This window comes from Pezoporus wallicus, unplaced genomic scaffold (assembly GCF_028554395.1).
Source record: "Pezoporus wallicus isolate ANWC-B61680 ecotype Strahan unplaced genomic scaffold, APGP_CSIRO_Pwel_v1 contig_8714, whole genome shotgun sequence".
In the NCBI taxonomy this organism is placed as follows: domain Eukaryota; kingdom Metazoa; phylum Chordata; class Aves; order Psittaciformes; family Psittacidae; genus Pezoporus; species Pezoporus wallicus.
Window position 1 is genome coordinate 989,384 of NW_026635695.1, and position 19,222 is coordinate 1,008,605.

Genomic DNA, 19,222 nt, shown 5'->3' on the forward strand with positions numbered 1-19,222 from the left:
TTAAGGTCCTTTCCAACCCTAACTATTCTATGATTCTATACCTCCCTAGCTGCCGCAGCCCCAGCTGTGGCCACAAGCAGCATGGGTCATGTTCCCTGCATCCAACAGTGAGAGTCTGCACCATGTTGCAGCATTTCCAGTCTCCATTGGTGGTAGCAGTGCAAACCAAGTGTCTGGGGCTGGTGGAGACAGCAGTGGCATGTGCAAGAATTAATATAGTTAGCCATTTCTAGAGCCAAAGAAACCCAAAGTCTGGAGAAAATCAGCAGCTGTCATACTGAAAACCAGAACTGCTTGGTGCCTGTTAGCCAGGTGAATTGTTCAAATATGAGGTCCTAGGCAGAAAAGGTGCTTTCAGATATACACAGATGTGAGACAGGGTGGAAATGTGACTCTCTGGCTTGAGACTTGTTTCTGTTTGTTAAAATGGAGAGTAGAGGGAAGGGACGAAGCTGGCACAGAGCCTGGCTGAGCAGGGAAGCAACTGTGCATGCCTTCCACGAGGAGCAAACACCAAAAATTGATGAACCAAGCCCTCTACAGTTTGGACTCAGATGCCAATCTGGTGGTGCTGTTGTGTTCATCAGGATTCCAAAGCAGTTGAACACGCTTTTTATCGACATCAGCGGGCCCTTAAAAATTGGAAGTGTTAAAGCGGAGAGCTTGGTTTAGTCACTTTAGATAAGGTGATGCCACAAGCGAGCAGCGGAGTCAGATGCTCCAGGAGAGTCTCAACAGGGCACCTGCAGACAGGTACCAGCACAGGAGCGGCTGAGGGTTAGATTTGTGTTTCTATTTCACAGGCATGGAAGAGTAACTTTGACATCTAGCAAAGGACTGTTACAGAGCGTATTTGCAAATGGGTTTGCAGATGCGACGGTGGACCAAGGTTCTGACTTTATCAGACTACACAGTTGCTAGCACCTAAACCTTCCCATAAATTCTGCTGCTTACTTGAATATTTTGCTTCCCGCTGTGCTGAAGTCTGGTTCTTTTTAATTTGCTCGTGTTAATACAGAATCATGTCCTTAAGCCATGTCATTAAGGCGGTGTATTCAGCTACTCTGTGTGTGTGTGTCTGTACACAAGGTTGAGAAGACAAGAAGTTTACAGATTTGTCAACACTGCACTTCAGATGTGTGCAGACTTCATTTCCTGCTCTGGTAAAAGAGCTGGAGGATAAGGGTAAAGAAAGCTAGAAAATTGAGGCAGAATAGAGAGATATTCCGCGCAAGGTTTTCCAAGGGACTAGGGAATTGGTGAAGGATTTCAATCTGAGGTATTTTTAAGAGATCCTGAGTTTTAGAAAGGATATTTTATACTTGCTCCTTGCGTGTTAAGCCTTTTGGGGAAACTTGAAGTAAAACACCCACATGGAGCAGTTGCATTGGAAAAATCTCTCTTGTGTTCAAACGGGAAGTGTGACGCAGAACTGGTGCTGTCCCCTCAGTGCAGGGCTGTCCCCCCTTCCTCCAGCAAGTACCTACTGAGACCTCTGATGCTGAGCACCTCTTTGTTTTACCTTTGGGACTACGTTGATGCCTTAAATCACAGAATCATAGAACAGTTAGGGTTGGAATGGGCCTGAAGATCATCCAGTTCCAACCCCCCTGCATGGACAGGGGCACCTCATCCTAAGCCATGTCGCCCAAGGCTCTGTCCAACCTGGCCTAAATAGATGTGATGTTAGATATTCTGCAAAATATGGGAAAGCCCATATTAGTTTTGCCCTCTATAACTGTTACCATAACAGTCAGTCAGAGAAACCCTCCAAGTACGCTCTTCTCATGGGCTGCTTCTGCTGTAATTGCCCCTGTACTTCACAGTTAATACATAAAAGCAGCTCTGCAAGTGTACAGCCCGGAGGATTTCACATCCCCTCAGAGATAGGAATGACCTTTCACCCAGCAAAATGCTTCTGAAAACATGCCCCATCTGCTGCATGGCTTTGAAGCCAGAGATGCAGCAAAACTATAAATATCTCAAAGTTTGTTCTGAGGCATTTTGAAGATCATTAAACCGCATGGAAGAGCTCGCCTTTCCTATTTATATATTAAAAAAGGAAAGAAAACACACAAAACCCCCCAAATAAACCACACGGGATGTTCTGAATTCCACAGTACAAAAAGAATAATTTGTGCTAAGATATGAGTTCTCAAAGGAATGAATACTTGTGGCAATGCATCTTTAAAGTGAATGGTATATGAAATTGTATTAATCACCCACGCTAGGAAAAGTGTGCTTTTGTAAGGGTTTGTATTTAAAGAGCAGGTCCTTTCTTTTCCCTGAAGAGTGCTAGAGTGTTTTTGCTAGGAAATCCCAGCGGTTCTCTCAGTTCTGGCAGCACTTCTTGACGTTTAAGAAAGTAAATGGATCCTTGAAAGACTGCTGAAGTATGGACAGTTTGGGTAGTTTGAAGTTTAAAACTCTTTCTTCAGTAGTTTAGTTTTCCTTGTAGAAAGACCATGGGAAACAGATGAAGACGACATCTGGAACAGTTGCTTTTGGGTTGAGTTCAGAGCTATTTTGCTCATACAGTCAGTCCATTCGGCTTGGGTTTAGTTGCTGTGGCATCTGGTGCTTAGCCACTTCCTAAATTGCCTGTTGGAGTTTTCCACCCCCACCAGCAGCTAAGTATTGCTTCTAATTTTTCTGTTTGGACAGTTTTAGGAAGAAAGTTTGCCTCTCGCTGAGATCGAGTCTCAGCACTGTGTGTTCCCACATACATGTGCTTGTTGTCTTGTTTGGAATATGCCACGATTAGAGAAAGCCACTGTGGGTGGTGCTCTGAACCACTCAGTAACCAAACCAAAAAGCTTCTGGCAGAGTCGGAGTTAAGAAGCGGAGGGAAGAGCCCCTGTTGACTCCAGGAGCCTGGGAAGATGCCCTGGGGTATGTGGATACAGCGCCTTGCAATAAGGATCTGCGCTGAGCTCCTGCGACATCATAGAATAGTTAGGGTTGGAAAGGACCTTAAGATCATCCAGTTCCAACCCCCCTGCCATGGGCAGGGACATCTCACACTAAACCGTGGCACCCAAGGCCTCTTCCAACCTGGTCTTGAACACTGCCAGGGATGGAGCATTCACAACCTCAGCACCATGTCAGATGTGAGCTGTTTAGAAGTCGATACCAGTATTAAGAGGCAATGTACTGGTACCATGAGGTATTTGTGACTGTTACTGCAATATCAAGCAAATAAACAGCAACCCCAAAGTTCTCCAACACCACTCCAAATGCAGTTTATTTCGTGTGCTCTTCAGTTCTGTGCCATTCTTTCCATTCAGTCCCAGTCTTTTGTATTTTTTCTTCATGAAACATCCAGCTAAAGGAGGAATTGGCAATGTTTGTAGTTTACACAAGAGGAAACAAACCCAGAAATGGGCAGTTATTTATGCGAGGTAGCAGAAACTCTCTCATAGGCCTTTGCAATCAAGTTACCAAAAGACCTGATTCGTAAGAAAGACTCGTGCTCCCACCCAAAACACAGAATACGGAGCTATTTGTTTCTCATTTGGTTTTATGAGCTGTTTATTCTTTTCAGGGGGGAGGAGTTTTGCATCTTCCAGATTTTTCTCACAGGCACGCAGGCAGCAGCCGCAGGGTTTTTTAAATTGCAGTGAAGGTCCTCCCGGAATCACTTCATTCCAGATCCTTGGACTGTAAGTGAAATACCACATGTCAGGAACCCTCTGATGGAGAGATACAAATGAGCAATACTATATGGTGTAGTCTTTTATCCTCTTTTCTTATCTTTACCTCCTCCTCTCCTTGGATCTCTTCCATCCCTCGGACATGTGGTTCGCATCGTCTGTACAAACTGAGTACCTATTGTACACTTACCACCCACATTTCCAGAAAAAGAACCTCCTAAATTTGTGAGCCTAACAAGATGCAATGATGTATCTGCATGCACAGGTATAATTACCACAGGATGAAGATATTTAAACATTTTTAGAAGATGAGGAAAGAAGGAAAGGTTCAAAAAAGCCTCCTGCTTGTTACGCTTCAATGCTTGTTTACATCTTGGTATTAAGTTGTTAGCATTATAATTTCCTGTGTTTGGAAGGAGGTCAGATATAAAACAACACTTGTAAGAGAAAGAGGATCAGAAATGAGAAGCACTGCATGGGAGGTAATAACCACAGCTCTGTAATTCAGGGGTCTGGTGTGTTGTGAAAGAGAAGACTTACTGCTGATTTTTTGTTGGTTTTGAATGATTTATGACATTTTACTTGTGGCGAAGTGTTGCAATCTATGTTGTCATGGAAATTCTATTGAATTTATGGTTCCATTTATCCAAAACGATTTTCCAGACTTCATTTCATGGTGAATCATATGGCTGTTACTCAGAGTACAAAGCAATTGCAAAAAAGTTTCATGTTATGGAAAGCATAAACACTGAAACTGTTATTTTCATATTATGGAAATACAAATGAATGCAACATACAGCTTTTTAGCATCAAATATGCTTTCACTGTGTAATGACTTGGTGGATGTACCTGAGACGGATTTTCTTGTTTGGGATGGGAGCAGGCCTCAGAAGAATTTATTTCTGGCAGTAGAAATCAGGGAAGTTTCTGGCTTGCCAGGGTACATCTCTTAACATTCAGGGCTTAACGCTCAAGACACTAAGTGATATGGCTGTGATCCAACAATGAAGCCCAGGGCAATCCTACGAGCATCGTGTTGCCTCACTGTTCCTACTGGGTTGTTACTGGACCACTCACAGGTTTAAACACTGTTCAGAATTAGGGGCAGAACATGCAACAACTACCAACTGTAATGTTGAAAATGATTATGAAAGAGCTTAATCTCAACTTCTAACACAGATACAACTACGGTGTTCTTTGTGGGCAACAGAGCAACAATTAATGCTTATTATTAAAAAAGATTAAAGGGAAATTTGCCATACTTCTAAAGCATGGGAATGTCTAAATTGAGTTAAATTCTCTTATTTCATGTGTGTGATCTTTGCTCTTCCTGTTGTTTCAACTCCGTTCATTTTTTTTCAGCCCAGCATTGTGTTCATTATCAAGTTGTAATTACGTTAGGGCAAAGACCCTGTCTGACTCTTTGTTTTGCAATTTACCCAGCACACTTTGAGGCACTGTAAAATACTAAGTTATGACATTCAAAATACATCTCTGTACCTGCCTAACTATAGTTAAAAAATTCACTGATGAATAATAGACTAGGCAGGAAAAACATGCCATTATCTACTCCTGTTCAACTTTATCTTTTTTAAAAAATGCAGTATACTCTCTGTTATTACATCAAGCTCTAGTAGGAGAACTGGAAAACATCACGATTCGCTCTTCCCCCCACCTTTTCTAGGCAGGTTCTGAATATGTTAGAAATGATAAGTTTCATGGGTTTTTTTCTTTAAAGAGAATATAATAAGAAGTCAAACACCAGACTCCATTGCCCCAGTGTACATCTCACACTCCAGTAAACACACAGACTGCAGGACAGCGATTTTGAATTTTCATTGCTGCAGTGAAGATTACATTATGTCTGTAGAAAATTTTTATGCGAGCCAAATGGATCACATCCTCCAACTGGCTAGAAATCTCTGCATGTATTTAAAGCAGAAGTAAGCTACATACAAGCTTTCAATTAAGAAAAACCATGTATGATTCATAATCTTAGCACCGGATTTGGTTTTGCAAGACAGGTTTTACATCCAGTTGTAAAAGTGGCTGGGACTAATTTATTCTTGCAATATGAGCAGCAAAGGTACTAATTAAAAATTAGTCTATTCAGTGATCATTGTTGAAGGCAAACACTGCAAATTTCTGTTTGGCCACTCTGCAAGATTTGCAGTCTACCTGCACGCCTGTGTGCTTTGCTCTCAGTCTCCAAAGCAGTACATAATAAACCACATAGCTGTTGCCTCTGCATCTTGCCTCCTGTTTCATCAAAAAACTGGCTGGCCTATAAAACCTTTTTTTTTTTTTCCCTTCCTTTAGCCTTAAATTGCATGGTAGCCCTTGGATTGCTGGAAGCAAATGAGCGAAAAGCTAATTCCGATGATCTTTTCCCTTCCACCAGCATTCCTGATACTATTGAATATTCTGTACTCCACATCTGTGATAGTACAATGAGCCTTTGTTCATTTTTTAATCTAAAGAGAAATCTGCTGTAGGGGGTTGCACAGGGTGATAGCAGCCCAATTTAAAAGTCTCAATTATTTATTTTTAAAATACTTGGCATCTGTCAATGGAAAATGTTCTTGCTTGGTTTCCAGTCTCTCAGAATTGCTTTGAACTCGCTCACATCTTCTGGGATCTATCAAATGCTCATTGTGGCTTTTCTCTTGTAAGTGCTGAATGAGTTTAGCCACGATGGTCTGCACTGGATATAAACTTTCTGTCTTTGTAGTGGGGTAATAAAAGCAGAAGATGTCATGCACGGGAATGGTGATTTCTGTCTGGGTGTCTGTCTTGCCAAGCAGAGGAGGAGCATCTGAGCAGAGAGCCAAAGCCTTTTATTTGTGGATGGGTGGCAGGGAGAAGTCATTCACTTGGAGCAGGCTCAGTTTTTGCAAGCCACTGGCATTTCATAAAGAGGGTTTAGTCGTTCAGAGGCAATTGTACTTAATAAAATCAGAACCAAAATAATTATGCTTAATAAAATCAGAACTCTAGTATTTCTGAGTAACACACATGCACATTTTGGACAGCCTGTCCTTACAAGCTCAGCGTGGTAGCAGCCCGGTTTTGAGTCAAAAAGCACAGAGCAGGGCCTGATGTTTGCCAGGTCTGGGAAACACCAGATTCCTCTAGAGTCTGGAACAACGTGATTGAATAAAGGTGTTTCTGCAGGGAGTAGGTTGAGCCCAAGGAGAAGGGAATTGCCTGCCCTGGGGCTTGGTGGAGGGGTGGTGTAACTGGTAGGAGCATGGAAGCAAAGATGCTCCTGGCTGAGGAATTAGGTGTTGGATGTATGTGGTGTATTCATTTGTTTAAGTGTTGTCAGCTGGAAAAAGGCCTGCAGTGCTTGGAAGCTGTAGTGGTTGAGCACTGGATCTTCCTGGACAGAAGAGACTAGAAAGCATGACATGTTTTTATAGGGTGACTGGCAATTGTCCCCAGGGTTATGGTGAAGTGAGGGTTTTCTCTCTAATCTTCTGTTTCAAGGCACTTGTAACATTCTGAAGATTTTCCCCTTTAGTAAGATTTGTTTTCCAGGCTTAATCTGTGCTGTACAGCAAATCCCCTTCAAGTTTGAGTAAAAACAAATTTACTCTTTTAGAGTGTGAAGAGTGTCAAAGCATGAAGGTTTTCCATTAAAAGCAGACTCTTGCTCTCTCCCTGCCTTGGTAAAGCTCTGTAGCTACAGTAATTGTTAGTAGCATTTTAGGCTAGAGTCTTTCTGCAAGAAAAGTGCCTTTCTGTCACTAGGGACAGTTTGTTTCAGTTTACTCATATCAAAATCCTGAAAATTTCAAGTTGCTTGGACACTACATGTCTTTTATAATAGATCTTTACAAGGTACATGCAAGCGTAGTGCTGTGTTGCATGTCAGATTAAGGAAGGTCCACGTAAGCCCTTCCCAGCCTTGTTAGTTGTAACAGGGCTAGATGTGAAAGTCTTACAGATCTAGTATATTGTGCCATAGAGAACAGGGCTCTTACGGCCTCTGGGACCTGTGCCACCAGGAAGGCTGTTTGGAGCACGATCAGCAGGGATGTGTGGAACCAAGCGTTCTTACTGCAGAGGGCATCACACTTACAGAAACTACAGAGCGGATTTCAGGCTTTCCCATTGCTAAAGGATTCAGAGCCTTTAGAAATATGTATTTTCCTTGAGTTTTGGAAACTAGAAGCTATTGAGAAATCACAAGGTTTGTAGCGCTGAAACCACAATTCAGGTTGGATGAGGAAGCTTGGATGATGCTCTGTTCTGCATTTCCTAAATAGGATATTATAATAAGACCCAAATTTGCCTTTGCTTAAATGCCCCTTTGCATTCTGTACTACTTCTTTGTATGTACTGGGCAGAGACAGCAGAAGCCGTTTATATGCATAATACACCTTGTATATACTAATTATATAATAAGGAGTAATAATGAAAATTTTCTAGCATGTTTAGGCCACTTAAGTATGCAGTGAAATTAATTTTATAGTTAACTATCTTATTCCCAATTTGTACATAAAGAACATTATGCCATCCACGGAAAACATTAAATTAAATACCTGGTGATAAATGCATTCAATATTATGTATATTATCGATACAAGAACAAAAATGTGTCAGATACCTTTACATTTTATTGTGAAATGGGGAAAACAGATGAGACTGTATTATGGAAGAGAGCAATATGTGATCACATAATTAGAAAATTGTCATAATTGTAATGCTCAGCGGTGTCCAGGTGTGCTTTTATGAGCAGCTTTGAGGACGTAACTTTACCATCTTCCTAACACTGTTTTTGCATTGTATGTGTGTGTAAATGATATAATAGCAAGTCCTGTGAGATTCTACTCCTAAAGCATCCCTTCTAGCTGTATGAACACATAAGGAAGCTCCTAGATGACAGATGATGATAATTTTTCATACAAGACAGTTCCCCTTGACTTGATGGATGCACAGAGAGGGACCACGCGCTCTGGAAAAACACTAGGGAGCTGTGGTACGATGTTATCAATGTGTATGGTAATCAAGGGAGAGTGTGGTTCTTGATTAGTCTGTGGAATTGCACTGCTGAGATGTGGGATGTGAATTAAGCACTTTTTTTACCAAAGCTCTTTGCCCTGCTATCCAAAAGTGTATTGTAAAAATTAATTCCTTTAAAATGCAGAGAGCAAAAGTGATCCAAAATGATTTTGGCATCTGCTGAGCACAGTAATACTTTTCTTCATAAACTATGGGGACGATGTAGTGAAGTGTTTTATAGAAGGTTCATCTAATTTTAGACTGTATTTTAAATGGGAGTAAACTGTAATTTGTGAGTGTTTTGTGAGGTTTTGTCTGTGCTGGCGACATTGAAGTTTAAGCAATTCTACCTGAAACGAACTGTTTCTGATTTCTACATCAGTGAATGGCTGTACCTTGGTCTACATTTGTTCAAAGCACAAGCTCTCAGAACCTGGAGGCACCACTAGCTTTGTGAGATATTGCCAGCAAATCTGTGTGCGCTGTTAATACACTGGGAATAGGAAGGCCAAAATAGGGGAAGAAAATTGCTTTCAAATTTTATGAAGCTAGAGTGAGTGCCAGACAATTTTTTCATGGGGTTTTGGTTTTTTTTTGTGTGCTTTTTTTGTTTGTTTTTTTTTTGTCAGCCGTTTGGTCTGTGGTCTTATTTTATCCTTCTGCTGGGAAAAAAAAAGTACCTCTACCTCTGAAGAGACTGATCTTCATCTTGGCTTTTTCTCTATATGGTGGTCTTTTATTAGATGTATGATAGTGGCAAAGTGCCTATCGCTTACAGCCAATATATACAGTCAGAAGCCTGGAAATCAGTAAATATGAGTAGGAACATATCTAAGCAAGATAAAAGGGCATCATCTTATCTGGCAATATACAAAATTTTGGAATATGGGAAAAACACTTGCTTTGTGAATATGGGAGGATTTGTCATGCAGCACAATCTTGGAAAAAGCTGAACAGCCCCAAAAAAGTTGTTGGTGCCAGCAGAGCATTTGCTTGCAGACAGATTTGCAGGAGGGAGTGATGGTCTGACTGGCGGAGTGTTGAGAGGCATGGACAGTCTCAGCTAGAGCTGCCATCTCCATTTAACTGTTTACTGTGTGGCTGGTTTTTGTCACCTAGAAATGCTGTGGAAAGCCTGAATAGGTCAGGGTGATGGGCAGCAGAGAAGCAGGAGTCAATGTGCAGGTTCAGGCGAAAGAAGCCTGATGGGTCCATTCCTGTCTCATAGCCAGGAAGAGATTTTTTTTTGGCTGGAGTCAGTGTTCATGAGTATGTGCACGTTGGCCAACCATCCTGCAGTACTCTTGCCCCAGTGGGCACATCAGTAGTGGTTTGGATTGTGAAAGCCATCCAGGAGGTTCCCTGAATGGTCCCCAGAGCAACTGCTGCGAGTCTAGATCTTGCACTTCAGCTGTTAACCATGAGGCACATGTCTTTAATCTGTAGCATGCAGCAAATGTTACCAGTACTGAGTTTATTCTGTGAAAGTGTGCACACCTGCATGGTGTAATGCTGAGAAGGGAGCATTGCATGTTTTGGATGCAAACCAGATCCACTGGAGCAAATTGTGGTTGATACAGATGCACTAACACTAGGGACTTCTTTGGGAATGGAAGGGTTTAACAACTGCTGTAGGATGGCTGGCAGAAGTGGCTAGTTTATGCAGTAAATGGAACAAGAACCATTGAGAACATTCAGAGCAGTAGTGCCCATGGGCCTCTCTGAGTTGTCCTTATTCATGGATGCATGTGTAGTGAAGTGGAGCTGTTTAACAGCAACGTGTATGAAGGAAGCTGTTTCTTGGACCTCCTGTATTTGTGGCATTTGCTGTTCTGGGGTAATCGTTCTCACCTGCCATCACTTTGGATTTGCCTAAGTATTAATATTCATTATTCATCCTAAAATGACGTCAAAATATCTGGGTTTGTCTCATACTTTTTGCTAATGCTTTGGAAATAAAAGTCAGGAAATTTAACTGTAGGCAGGGAGAAGTCTTGACCCTAACTGATAGTCCTGAATATCAGAGGCTCATAAAAATGCATTGCTACAGAGACAGACTTTTATCTTACAAATTGCTTTAGGACTAAAGGAATAACTCTAAACGTTGAAATCATTCTCCAAAATTCTCTATGGTTTTTGAGATAAATATGTTTAGCACATTTAGCAGAGCAGGAGATGAGCCGCAGTGAGCAAAGAAATGAAGAGATCCTGTCAGAAAGCACAAAATTTACCATCTAAACAGACTGACCATTCTGTTTATCCTTAGGTTTGGTATTAAAATGCATTGCACTGACTCTGTTCCCTGGTTACTGTCCCAGTAGGGCAGTCATGCTATTAATCAAGATGCTAGTTAAACAATATTGTTCAGCAGAATTCCTTTATCTCAGGTTCATAAGACTGGGTTTACGTACGACGTGGATACATTACCTCGTTTGAAAGCTTCATGAATCAACACTAATGTGATTTTGTTGTTGTTTTTAATTCTTACAGATGCAGATTTACTTCTACAATCCTGATGACTTTGACAGTTTTGGAACAGCAGTTCTAGAAAACAGGGTAGTAGGAGCCATGGCCGTGTTTTTTCAAGTAAGTTTAAACAAGGGCTATATCCATAAACCAAAGCATTCACCCAGTACCGTTTAATTCATTGAATTGTTTCAAGCTTAATGGATGCATCTGTTTTCTTGTTCCCACCTGTCTAAGTGAAAGATATTTTATATTGTCTATGTGTGATTTAAAATGTAAATAAGTATATTTAAAAACATAATGAAAAATTTTGCATGAATTGTTCTGATTTTATAGCTGCTTTACAGATGCAGATTGGAGAACACATTTATCATGGAACTTCCTTCACTGCTGAAGCACATTGCTGTGGTCCCTGGAATACTAACAACCCAACATGAACTGGGGGTACTGTTTGTGAGAAAAACTTGAAATTCAAACATTGCTGGAGAGAAAATCAATAAGTTTCATCAATCTTATCTGCAGCAGCATCTTCTAAATTGTCATAGTAACAAGTTCTTGAACAGACCAGGTTTCCAAATGAGTGAATTTATGCATCTGCTTTTTTAAATGCATCTTCAGGAGCGTGACTGCTTTGGGTAGCTCATTTGCTGGTTCGACAAGCTCAAGACCTGTAGTGTGGTTTAGAGACTGGCGCTTGCAAGGGCTGGCAGGTCAAGCCACGTGGCAGTGGTGTACAGCAGTGGGGGCTTTCGTCATGTTGCATCAGAAACTGAGTTTTTACTTCCTAACTTGAGGGTGAATTGAATGGAGGGAGTTGGAGCAGCTCCATACCACCGAGCTGTCACAGACAGAGAAATGGCTAATGATTTGGAGTATCTCAAGGTGCTGCTTTTTCAAAGGAGAGGAAAGAAGGGAGGGGAGAGCAAGGGAAAATGGTGGTCCTCTGTGAGGTTTCACACTGTTTTTTACTGTGAATGATAGTGATCTTCCTGTTATCTTTGTGAAGCCAGATAAAAAGGAATATACAAGTACCCGTATGTAAATACATCCCTTTTTCTTATGATGTTGGAGTGACAAGCCTGACTCTCCTGCTCAAATTAAGTAAGGTTGTCTTTTTCCATGTCACTGATTTTGATCAAATGCTTTGATAAGGAGAAAAGGACAGATCCTTGTGTTGCATAAATTGCTGTATCTCTGCTGACATCGAGCTAGTGGAAGTAGGCATGTTAAATTCATCACTCTTGAATTCTGAGCACTTCTGTGGCGTTTCATGTTAGGGTAAAGTTGGTGGAGCTGCGATAATTTACAGTGGCATAGCAAGATGATTCCCCAGACTTCTTAATCTTCATGTGCTGTGAGGAGCATTGGGCAAATTGAATGTGGCCTTCCAAGGCAGAAGTTTAGAAGCAGAACAACCAAAGGCACTGCTACTTGATTTATACCACAGTGAAGAGCCACACGTTATGTGTGAGTTCTGTGTCAGAAGGAGCATGTGCTATGCCATGGTGTACAATGCGTGTTGTAGCATCGCCTGCTGGAATTTAATTACTAAATCATGTGCCTCACATAAGCCACATGAAGCACTGCCCCATATTGTACCATTTCCTGGTCTGTATATGACATTTATTCCATAAACCCTGTTTTTAGAGGACTTTAAAATTGAAGTAGGAATGTGTTTTGTATTTCCCACCTGCAAAGCCAGGTGCTGCACTTACTGCAGGTCCCACGATTCCAAGGGAGCCATTAAATTCACTAAAAATAACCTAAAATAGTCTGTAATGCTGTTAAAAATGCCATCTTTGATTTTAAGAGACCACAGGCTCTTTAAGATCACAATTGAGTGTTGCAGACCCCTTAGGAAAGCAGAAATGTATACTTTTCATCATTTCTAGCCCTGCGGGCCACAGGACATTAGGCTGTAGAGCCTGGATGATGGTGCAGCTGGGCTCCTCTGCTCCAAGAGCCGTGAAATCTGAAGCCATTACTGATAAACAGTCTCTGGTCTCTTTCAGAGAGTGGGGGTAAGGTAATTCTATGGCAAAGTGACCCAGGGACAACCTGTTTTGCATCTGGAAGGAAATGAGTTTATTTCTTTGGTATCTTTGTCTTTGGGTTGAAATGATAAATGAGTGGTGTGTTCTTAAACTTGTGCGTGCATCAGGTCTTCCTTCTGGGTAGCTCTGCCCCAAGATGGAAAGCTGCTGAGGAAGATTTGTAGAGCCCAAAGTCTCTATCTGAAGCATCATATGCTCAATTCTGGCCTGTGTAAGTAAATTCGAAGGACTTCAGTGTGGCAACTGCTGTTTTGGCCATCATGAGGGTTTTCCAGAGTTTATCCCATTGAGCTTTGTACATAGGGTTGTTAATTGATGGTGATGATCCTTTGCACATCCACACTGCTTGATCAAGGTGATGTCTTAGTTCCCCCAGCTGCGTATCATGTGCTGGAGCTTGTGAGCCACAACTTGGAAATGCCTTTATGGATTTGCTCAGAAATACTTGATGTTCCTTTAGGGTTGCTCCCCAGGGCACCATGTGGATAAGCTCACCATGGCTAGGAGCTGATGCAGTTAATTTAAAAGCTGTCGTTTACAACTGATCCTTAGTAACTTTGGAATAAAAAGTCCCTAAGATGTCCATGGCCGCATGTTGATTGTCAGTTTTGACTGTTTGAGCATTGATTTTATAGTTTGCCATTTTCCAAAGCTGTAGTTCCATCTCTTAACTCATTTATCTAGAACACAGCTTTAAATAAAATTACCAGTAGAGGTCATACCGTTTTTTACAAATGCATTAGAAAACTGAATTGTGCATGCTGTTCTATGTAAATATTTTAACACAGAAATTATTGGATAGGTTTGCCATTAAGTCAGGACTTGGATTTTGCTAATGCGTTAATGCTGTGTTGGAATGAATGTGTACTGCACTGACTGAGTTTATAGCCTGGCAGCTGTTTTTTGTTTGACTGATGTTCACAAATGTTCCTTTGAAAATCAGGTTCTCCAGTGAGTGAACATTATACTGAACTGTGTAATTACTGGTGAAACATTAAATAATTAAGAACCCTCTTTCTTCCTTTTTAAATAATTTAACTTGGACTCTATAAGAATTTTCCTTACTGAATTCACTGTTTCAGGGGCAATTTCGAGGTGAAGTACATTGGTTCTAAACCTAGATAATTGAAGCACTTGGTACTTTTTTGTAATTGCTAATTAAATCTCCTCTTTTCTCATTGCCTTCATTGTAAACTCTGTTGATAAATTCTGTTTGTATGCAGCAGGTCAGTTGACCTGACAAAAATTAATAGTTAAAATCAGGAAACAATTCTTGCATATACAAACTACTGTAATTGTTCATCTCTATTTCATTGTGGATAGACACTCAGGATCTCACATAAAATAGCACTGTGAGCACTTTATAGCAGATATTCCCAATTTGCAAATGAAATGAGCTGGCCTGAAATCTCTAACTGGGCCTTGAAAGGCGTTTCTTGCATTGGAGTACGAGTCATACAGTGAACAGGTATGTTCAGGGAAAGGGTCACCTTACTACTTGGTCTGCATTCTGACCCTAGCATCACTTCAAGCATCAGTCTTCCAATGCATGAAGGGGCTGACAAGAAATCTGGAGAGGGGCTTTGGACAAGGGCAGATAGTGATGGGAAAAGGGGGAATAGCTTTGAACTGACAGAGGACAGATTTAGATTAGATATTAGGCAGGAGCTCTTCCCTGTGAAGGTGCTGAGGCACAGGATGCTCAGAGAAGCATTGGCTGCCCCATCCCTGGCAGTGTTCAAGGCCCGGCTGGACAGGGCTTGGAGCAACCTGCTCTAGTGGAAGGTGTCCCTGCTCATGGCAGGGGTTGGAACTGGAGGAGCTTTAAGATCCCTTCCAACCCAAACCAGTCTGTGATTGTGCTGGGCACTATTGTACCTACAGGGAGATGCAGCAAATAACAAAGTGACAGATGATTTAGCCCTGCTGAAAATTCCTGCAGGCTTTTGTTCTGTAGCTGTGTATTTGGGGCAGAATGAAGTGCCTGACTGTGCAAAAGCCAAACAGCAAACAAACCAAACCTTGCACCATGCCGTGGTGTTTCCTTCAAGGACCTCTCTCATCCTTACTGAGCCTCAGGGACTGTTGTACAGGAGCAAAGTGGTTCAGGAACCTCTGATCTTTTAGTTCAAATTACTGTAAAAGCTGTTCAGCTGGAACAAGCTGAAAAGGGGAGAAGGGAGCTCTAGCCTGCTGGTGATGCATATAATGGTTGTTAAAGCCCATTGGGGGTGGGGAAATCAGTGGGAAAACAGGTCTATTTTTCTGAAACTGGGAAAAAGTATGTTTCAAGAGAGAGAAGGGATCAGAGTATTAAACAGCAGTGGGAATCAAAAAGATCTTGCTGCTTTGTTGGTAAGGAAAACTCATTTGTTATTTTAGCAAAAATCCAAATCTTTTGGAGACAAATGACGATATGCCAGTGATTTCTCTTTGTCTCCTGACAAGTTTCTCAGGAGAAAACAGTATGACCACTCCTGTCAGTTACGGGGGTTACTTGGTGTTTCTCAAGGTATAACCAGTGCTAGAGGAAGGCGTTTAACTTCATATATCCAACAGTATCCTCGTGGTCTGCAGTAAAGGCTTCTGGATTTGCAAAAGCAATAACACCGCAGTGATGAGACTTGTCTGCGAGGCTTCACTGCGTTGTGGACCTTTAAAAGTTGCCTGTGGCTGCTCATTGAGACCCACCAAACTGCTAAAACATGTGGGAGGTCCCAGTCCAATGCGGCGCTTCACTCGCAATTTCAATGATCCTAACTTGAATAGTTGGTGCACATGCTTAATTTCAGCCCTCATAACATTCAACTTAATGATTTTCTGGCTCCAGGCCTTGCAAGGCTGAGCCAGTTTTGGAGTAAACCAGGAGTGGAAGGAAAGGCACAGATCTCACACTGGTTCCTGAGTCATCCGTTCGTATACATACATGTAATACATATTTGCAAGTCACATTCAAAATGAGTACTTACTTGGATTAAATGCATTCAGACATATTGCACGGCTCTGTTTTAACCATCTAACAATATAATTCATTGCACACTTCACTACTTGCTTTATTAAAGCCAAACTTAAATGTGTTCAAAACAAACATATTGCTTTTGCATTTGAAATATTCATCTTTTGGGCCTGCAGTAGATTCATTAAGGCAGAGAATACTTCATTGCTTGATTACTGCTGCGGAAAGACACAATACTGATTCCCTAAGCACTCATCAAATATTCGATAGCTCAGAAATTCAGGAGGAGGTGATGGAATTCTTGTTCCTACAGGGAGGGCATATAAATCTATTTTATTATTTGCAAAGAAAACCATCAGTGATTAGTTACTGCATCACAGGTACTGAAACAAATCATCTATAAAGGAGTTAAAGGAAAAATGAATTTTAAAATAACTTTAAGCAATGCTTTCATCATTAAAATTATCTTCATAATGATGAGTGATGTTGGTATCTCCATCACTCAAGAGCTTCAGGAGTGCAGGGCTAGATTTTTACAAGTAATTAGGTACTTGGCAGTAAATATGCAACTAACAGTAATTTCAAAGGTACATGGAATAAAAAGCAAGGGGCTGACAGGTTTTTTACTGGGATTCCATTCTTAATGTACTTTTTCAATACTAACTTTTTTTTAAGGGTGTTGAAAAAAATACTTCTTTTAGATCTATGCATGTGTTATATGTGTGTAAATGTCTTTATATTTACTACTTTATATTTACTACTAACTCGTATATGTTCATTAAAACAATAATTGTGGCCTTGCTTTTTCGTAAGATTGGTGTGCTTCATGAAGGTGATCAATAATTCAATTTTCACAGTGACCTAAATGAGCTAAACAGAATAAATTAGTGGAAAACCATCAAAGCCATTGAATATTTGGTACAGATATGGTTCTTTTCATGTATATTTCTCATGTAACAGAATACAGCTTTTTACTTCCCTAGAAGCCTTTTTCTTCCTTCTTCTTCCCTTTCATTAACTGTTTCATGTGTTTGCCATCATAACCAGTGTTTAAGTGCTTTAAATACAGTAGCTGTTGTGAAAACAGTATCTGGTAGGAGACACAGTTCCCATGGCCTTACCTCAGTTCCTGGTAATTCCCTCATTGCACCTCTCCGTTAATATAATGCTTTTTGATTTGAAAATGAGAAAGGAGAGGGAGATGTGCGCTTTTCCTGAAACATCATGTCCATCTACGTGAAGCATAATCAGCACTTCAGTGTTTAGGCAGTATCTTAAAGGTGATTTGCAGTAGTTCAAATAACATGTAGCATCATTAACATGCAGGGCATCATCCAGAGTCATTGAGAGGTTTTTCATTTATTTTAATAGAGTTCAGATACATGTAAAGACCTTAAAATTAAATTACAGTATTAATTCTTTTAATGGTTACATTAGAACCCATGGTGTTTTATTAACAGTAGCTTATGAATAATAAAACTATTATTATTGATTAGCAGTATTATTTAGGAATTAGTATAGGTATTTTTTTATTATCTTCATAACATGAAAATGTGTGCAGGCTAAAGCTTATTCAGTGCCTTTGGAAAGTATAATTTATATTTGTCAAAGTATTTGTATGTGTACTTGTGTCCATGTAGCAGAATACAAGCAAAACAATTTGGAATGTGTTCTTATTCATTGAGTCCACTTTCCCAGCGTTCTGAAATTGTAGCAGCTGTTTAAAACCATTAGTTGTTACTAATAAAAGCAGTACTAGGGCCCTTACGTAGTTGGAAAATACTATAGGGATGCAAAGTATCCTGACATACACAGATGAGTAAGTAGGTGTAGGTAGATACGCTCCGTACAGCACTGAGAGTACAGCTTTCTGAGAAACACCTTGTACAATGCATGTAATGACGTGTAATAATACAGAGCATCTCTGGAGCAGAAAATGATTCTCCTAATTTTCCAGTAAATAAATGGGGATAAAACTATCAAAAGACAAAAGTGATTTTGCATCATGGAGGATTTAAATATATAATTATGAGAGCTTCTTAAAGTCTGTTAGATTGGCGTTCGGTGTGTGAATGGCACTAAGCAGCCTTCAGAGATGGTTGCTTCAGCCAGAACATGCGAGGTTGGGTGCCTAACAGTAAGTATTCATGCTGACTAAATAACTCGCACTGAAACCCTTTTGATTGGAAGTTGAGTTTGAGTAAAAGACAGAAATTCATGGGACGTGTCTATTTCTAAAAAATAAAAACAATTTTTTAAACTAAGCCCAAAATTCAGATTTTTATTTCAAATTCTGATGAAAGTTTCTTTGGGAAATATGAATATTTTTGAATATTTTATGTAAAAGAAGAAAGGGGAGAACAGATGGGGAATAGCTCTGTGAGTAAAAGAAAATATATATATCTATATCTCTCTATATATATCTCCAGTTTCAATTTTGGTGCTTATTGAGACTTTAAGTTTATTCTGATCCATACCTTTTGCCCAGATTGGCCATGTTTCAGGTGTTTAATAGTAAAACTGCTGTTTGCAACAGAGGTATTTTAAAAATAAAGGTTCCTTGTAATAGAGTTCTTCATCCTTTAGTACAAAAATGAGTAGGCTGACACTTGAGAGTACCAAAGAAAAATTCCTGGTGAAATCTAGAGTTTGACAGTGAAACTTCAAAAGGTTTTTAGCTGTGAGGGGAGATGGTGTGGTGAGGTGGGCAGAGCTGCATCCCTTTGTTGGACATCATCATTTGCAGCAGGTGAGGAAGAGTCAGAGTGGTGGGGTGAGACCTGGGACATCACTGAACAAAAGCTACAAGTGCTTTAGGGAGCACAAGGAGGTAGAAGGGGTTGAGTCTGTAAGCCCAGTGATGTACATCACTCATGCGATGATCACTTACGAGCTTCGTTAGTGAGCTGAACTGCACTGAAGAAACACTGGCCCTTTCACTTGTGAGGTTTTTCTTTTCCCTGATAATCTTCAGTACTCCACATTTTCTGTCCGTGGACAGCAGCCCTGATAGACAGCTTTGCTGCTGGGTCAGTGTGCAGAGCCTGGGCTCATGGTAATCCCTCATTTCAAATCCCATACAGTCAT

At 40.6% G+C, this 19,222-nt stretch overlaps 1 protein-coding gene across 3 annotated transcripts in view; it reads left to right on the plus strand.

Annotated features, from left to right (window-relative positions):
• The window catches only part of PTPRG (protein tyrosine phosphatase receptor type G), a 404,577-nt gene that overhangs the window by 255,398 nt on the left and 129,957 nt on the right, over nucleotides 1-19,222 (plus strand). For all 3 annotated transcript variants that reach the window (XM_057397343.1, XM_057397341.1, XM_057397342.1), the window contains exon 6: nucleotides 11,150-11,245. In XM_057397343.1, the coding sequence (XP_057253326.1) occupies nucleotides 11,150-11,245 (96 nt within the window). The remainder of the gene's footprint in view (nucleotides 1-11,149; nucleotides 11,246-19,222) is intronic.